At 41.1% G+C, this 5,616-nt stretch overlaps 3 protein-coding genes across 5 annotated transcripts in view; 1 reads left to right on the top strand and 2 right to left on the bottom strand.

Moving 5' to 3' along the window:
• The window catches only part of LOC140338903 (uncharacterized), a 191,931-nt gene that overhangs the window by 58,494 nt on the left and 127,821 nt on the right, over positions 1–5,616 (bottom strand). The window lies entirely within an intron of this gene.
• The window catches only part of LOC140338981 (uncharacterized), a 138,715-nt gene that overhangs the window by 47,261 nt on the left and 85,838 nt on the right, over positions 1–5,616 (top strand). The gene's annotated exons all lie outside the window — the stretch shown is intronic.
• The window catches only part of LOC140339809 (uncharacterized), a 15,498-nt gene continuing 12,435 nt past the window's right edge, over positions 2,554–5,616 (bottom strand). The window contains 2 exon segments of the mRNA XM_072424708.1: positions 2,554–4,494; positions 4,497–4,904. Coding sequence (XP_072280809.1) covers positions 3,308–4,494; positions 4,497–4,904 — 1,595 coding nt within the window. The 3' untranslated portion in view covers positions 2,554–3,307.

Here is a 5,616-nt window from a genome sequence, read left to right as displayed (position 1 = left end):
TTACTTTCGGGGTAGGTCTTATTTTTGGGGAAACACGGTAGCTAGATACTGAATGGGTCCTAAAGTGGTTACGTTGCAGATAATGGTCCAGTCGGGATATCACATAAAGCCTGATAATCCTAAACTACATTATTATTATTATTATACAGTATTTATATAGCACCATCATATTATGAAGCGCTGTACATAGTCCATAGTTGTGTCACTAACTGTCCCTCAAAGGAGCACACACTCTAATGTCCCTACCATAGTCATATGTGATTAATGTAGTCCAAGGTCAATTGTTAGAGAGAAGCTAATTAACCTAACTGCATGTTTTTGGAATGTGGGAGGAAATCGGAGTACCCGGAGGAAACCCACGCAGACATGGGGAGAACCTGCAAACTCCATGCAGATAATGTCCTGGCTGGGGATTGAACCTGGGACCTAGCGCTGCAAAGGCCGGAGTATTAAGTATCAATATTATTATTATTACTGGTCTCTGTGCTCCCACTGCGAACTTCCCTTCCAGCCTAATAAATCCAATACCTGAGAGTTTATCTCTTATATAGCCCCAGGTAGCAGGAGAAATCCAATTAATACTTTCACCGTCGATTCATAATCAATGTTTTGGCCAGACACAAATCTGTTGAAGAAATTACCATTGCTTACCACTGAAGCAAAGTCATAAAATATCTTGACAAAAGACATGAAGATCGTTCCTGATTAGCAGTTCTGAGTTCTTACCTAACCAACATTTCTTTGATGAAACCTGATTGATTCCCAGCACCAGCAATTTCTGAGGATAAATTAAGATGCTCCTGAGGTTTTTCAAACAACATCGTCTTCTTTTAATTCCATAAACTTGGTTCTAGTTTTTTTTTCTTTTCTATCTGAACTGTCAAAGCAGAATGTTATAATGGAGCATTTGAGCTGAAGGTTGGTACTTGAAAACAAGAAAAGTACCTTTTTACTTCAAGGATCTGACAAAAGTTCTAGGTGGTTCCTGATTGGAGAGAAGAAACTTTAAAATAAGGAGGAGTTCAAGCCCTTTGAGTCGACAAAAGCATCCATGTTCTACATTCGATTTCTCTTAGCTGGCAGAATTTTCATAGATTGTGGTAACGGGTGGACAAGAATCTTCCAAATGTGTTATCGGAGTCCTTGCAAAACGTAGACCCAAGTTTTGGAGACTTCACAAGATGTCGTCAAGTCAGTTTTAGAGACTCCAGAAGGAAAAGGCCTTAGTTTGGAGGCCTCACAAAATGTCGACCTCAGTTTTGGAGACNNGAAGATCGTTCCTGATTAGCAGTTCTGAGTTCTTACCTAACCAACATTTCTTTGATGAAACCTGATTGATTCCCAGCACCAGCAATTTCTGAGGATAAATTAAGATGCTCCTGAGGTTTTTCAAACAACATCGTCTTCTTTTAATTCCATAAACTTGGTTCTAGTTTTTTTTTCTTTTCTATCTGAACTGTCAAAGCAGAATGTTATAATGGAGCATTTGAGCTGAAGGTTGGTACTTGAAAACAAGAAAAGTACCTTTTTACTTCAAGGATCTGACAAAAGTTCTAGGTGGTTCCTGATTGGAGAGAAGAAACTTTAAAATAAGGAGGAGTTCAAGCCCTTTGAGTCGACAAAAGCATCCATGTTCTACATTCGATTTCTCTTAGCTGGCAGAATTTTCATAGATTGTGGTAACGGGTGGACAAGAATCTTCCAAATGTGTTATCGGAGTCCTTGCAAAACGTAGACCCAAGTTTTGGAGACTTCACAAGATGTCGTCAAGTCAGTTTTAGAGACTCCAGAAGGAAAAGGCCTTAGTTTGGAGGCCTCACAAAATGTCGACCTCAGTTTTGGAGACTGGTGCTTATTAGGTTCACCTTTCCCTGTGAAGCCCTTTCCGCACTCTTTACATACAAATGGCAGTTCTCCCGTGTGAAGTCTCTGATGTATGATGAGATTGTGCTTCCGAGTAATACACTTCCCGCAAGTCAGGGCAGATGTAGGGCCGCACCCCAGTGTGGGTTGTTTGGTGTTGAGCGTTTTTCAAACAACATGGCCTTTTTTTAATTCCATAATCTTGGTTCTAGTTTTTTTTTTCCTTTCTATCTGAACTGTCAAAGCAGAATGTTATAATGGAGCATTTGAGCTGAAGGTTGGTACTTGAAAAGAAGAAAAGTATTTTTACTTCAAGGATCTGACAAAAGTTCTAGGTGGTTCCTGATTGGAGAGAAGAAACTTCAAAATAAGGAGGAGTTCAAGCCCTTTGAGTCGACAAAAACGTCCATGTTCTACATTGGATTTCTCTTAGCTGGCAGAATTTTCAGAGATTGTGGTAACGGGTGGACAAGAATCTTCCAAAATGTGTTATCGGAGTCCTTGCAAAACGTAGACCTAAGTTTTGGAGACTTCACAAAATGTCAAGTCAAGTCAGTTTTAGAGACTCCAGAAAGAATAGGCCTCAGTTTGGAGGCCTCACAAAATGTCCACCTCAGTTTTGGAGACTCCATAAAAGGTGGGCCTCTGTTTTACAGACTCCAGAAAGTGTAGACCTCAGTTTTGAAGGCTAGACCTAAGTTTTGGAGACTTCACAAAATGTCAAGTCAAGTCAGTTTTAGAGACTCCAGAAAGAATAGGCCTCAGTTTGGAGGCCTCACAAAATGTCCACCTCAGTTTTGGAGACTCCATAAAAGGTGGGCCTCTGTTTTACAGACTCCAGAAAGTGTAGACCTCAGTTTTGAAGGCCTCACAAAATGTCAACATCAGTTTTGGAGACTCCTCAAAAAGTCGACCTCAGTTTTAGGGACTCCAGAAAATGAAGATCAGTTTTGGAGACTCTGTCGACCTCATCATGGGGACCACATCATGCAGCTTCTGTATATTTGTACTGTTTGAATGAACAGTTAGTTTGGACCTCTTCAATGGGGATTGGCTACAGTTTCTACACCTTTGGTGGTGTCTATCCATACACCGTCAGGAGAGGATCTGGCAGCCTGGTGGTGTCAATGGTGCCATTTTTTTCAACATTTTCAGATATAGCCAGATACTTTAGAGTTTTTCAAGGCCCACTTAGTGGAACATATCAATTGACAGATCAACAGAGGTGAGGAGCTCTCGCATTTTTAATGGATGTTCTGGGTCTAGCTACATGTGCAGGAAAGCTTTGTTCCCCCTTTGGATTTTGATATTCATTTCATGAAGAATACAAACGCATAATCATAAGCACTAGAAAGCAGACAGGAACAAAGCCAGCTGACCCTGACTCACCAGGATGAGTTATGGGTGAACTAATCTCCAAAAAAACTCTCACACCATAACGAACCTATGAAATGTTATCATTTGTCTCTGGCATTTCCGGTAACATTTTCTGGTGATGGGCTCTCTGGTGCCCAATCAGATGTTTGTTTTGCCTAAACGTTTTATCGCAATCCGGACAGGAAAACGGCCGCTCACCTGTGTGAATCGACTGGTGCTTATTAAGTTCCCCTTTCCCTGTGAAGCCCTTTCCGCACTCTTTACATACAAATGGCAGTTCTCCTGTGTGAAGTCTCTGATGTATGATGAGATTGTGCTTCCGAGTAATACACTTCCCGCAGTCAGGGCAGATGTAGGGCCGCACCCCAGTGTGGGTTGTTTGGTGTTGAATGAGCGTTCCTTTACGGGCAAAGCCTCTGCCGCACTCTGTGCATATAAAGGGCATTTCACCCGTGTGGGTTCGTTGATGTACGATGAGATTCTGCTTCTTTGTAAAACATTTTCCACACTCCGAACATGGATAGGGACGTTCTCCCTTATGGAGTTTCATGTGTCGTGTTAGATACCATTTCTGAGTGAACTGCTTGTCACACTCTGGGCAGGAAAATGGCTGCTCTCCTGTGTGGCTTTGCACGTGTTTGATGAATGCGCTTTTTTCGGTAAAGCCTTTCCCACATTCCATACAATCAAATGGGGTTACCCCTGTGTGGGTCCTCTCATGTATCGCGAGGCTGTGCTTCCATGCAAAAACTTTCCCGCATTCTGAACATGGAAAAGATCCCTCACCCATGTGGCGTTTCATATGTCGGGCGAGATAAAGTTTTTCTCTGAAGCTTTTGTCACACTCGGGACAGGAAAACGGCCGCTCATTCGAGTGGGTTCGCTTGTGGGCAACAAATGAACTTTTCTCTTTAAAACCCTTTCCACACTCTGGACAGGAAAATGGCATTTCACCTGTGTGGGTTCGTTGGTGAATGATGAGGCTGTCTTTACGTGTAAAGCTTTTCCCACACTCCAAACATGCAAATGGATCTTCACCTGTGTGAATTCTATGATGTACATTTAGATGAGCTTTCTCCATAAAGCATTCACCACACTCCGTGCACAGAAATGGTTTCTCTCCCGTGTGCACTCGGAGATGACGTGTCAGCAGGGCCCTCTCTTTATAACTGTGACCACACTCCGAGCACACAAAAGGCCTCTCTCCTGTATGAACTCTGCGGTGTCTCTTCAGAAGATCCTGCGTTGAAAACACTTGCCGCACTCTGCACACGCATAAGGCCTCTCACCAGTGTGAATCCTCAGATGTTGGATAAGGTCTGTTTTGTCTCTGCAAGGCTTCCCACATTCTGAACACGTAAGGGAATAAAGTTTGGCGTGGATTCTTTTATGTCTGTTAAGATCCGATTTCCATGAAAAAATTTTCCCACACTTTAAACATGGATATACTCGATCACTGGGCTTTTCTTGCTCTGAATGATTGAAAGAAGAATCCTCTGTATTAGGTATAGGGCCTAATCCATCTTCATGATAAACTCCACCATACATCATTTGGGTAACAAGAGATTCGTCTGCTAAATATTGTGCAAAACCATCGTTGTCCAAGAAAAAATCTGAAGATAAAATACGATGTTCTTCCAAACTAGTCCACAAATTGTGACCATCTATTAAAAAAAATGTGAACAATATTAGAAATATGATAATTCTTAGTGCTTTGAAATGAGAAAAATTAGAGGTTTTAGAAGTCAACAGTTAGTAAAACGAAAACAATGGAGGAGAGCTGTGGGAGAATGTAGTGTTGGTGGGAAGGAAGCTGTCGGTGAATGTAGTATGGACAGTGTGGGGGGAGAGCTGTCAGAGAATGTAGTACAGGGGAAAGGGGTATAACTTGTTTGAGGGGAGTGCTTATTGATGTGGACTCCGTGAGGAACAATGCGTGGTGGAGATACTGATCATGATATTGATAATATAACGTCTCTACCACAATGGAGTTATTTTTGTTGTATCTTGTGTATTTTCTTAACAGAATGAATCTGATAAAAGCTGGAATTACCTTCATACAATATTCATTCCTGGCAATAGATTCCTCCAGATGTAAAAAGTATCAAGGATATAATCTTAGCTGGAAAATAATTTGTATTTTTTTTTTCATTTGTGTATCAACATTCAGTTTGTTTTAGAAAAGTGGAAATATTAAACACAATCAATAATTTGGATTGTGGTTTGGATTTTAAAGATATTGTAAAACTTCTATGTAAAAAACAAACAAATCCATTTTATGATGATTTAAAGAGGAAGTAAACCCAAAACAAAAAATTAATTCCATTTACCTGCAGAGCAGTCGATCCATCGAGAGGTTTCTTCCAACGGGTCCCG

This window comes from Pyxicephalus adspersus, chromosome 10 (assembly GCF_032062135.1).
Source record: "Pyxicephalus adspersus chromosome 10, UCB_Pads_2.0, whole genome shotgun sequence".
NCBI lineage: Eukaryota > Metazoa > Chordata > Amphibia > Anura > Pyxicephalidae > Pyxicephalus > Pyxicephalus adspersus.
This window is presented reverse-complemented; position numbering and strand designations above follow the sequence as displayed.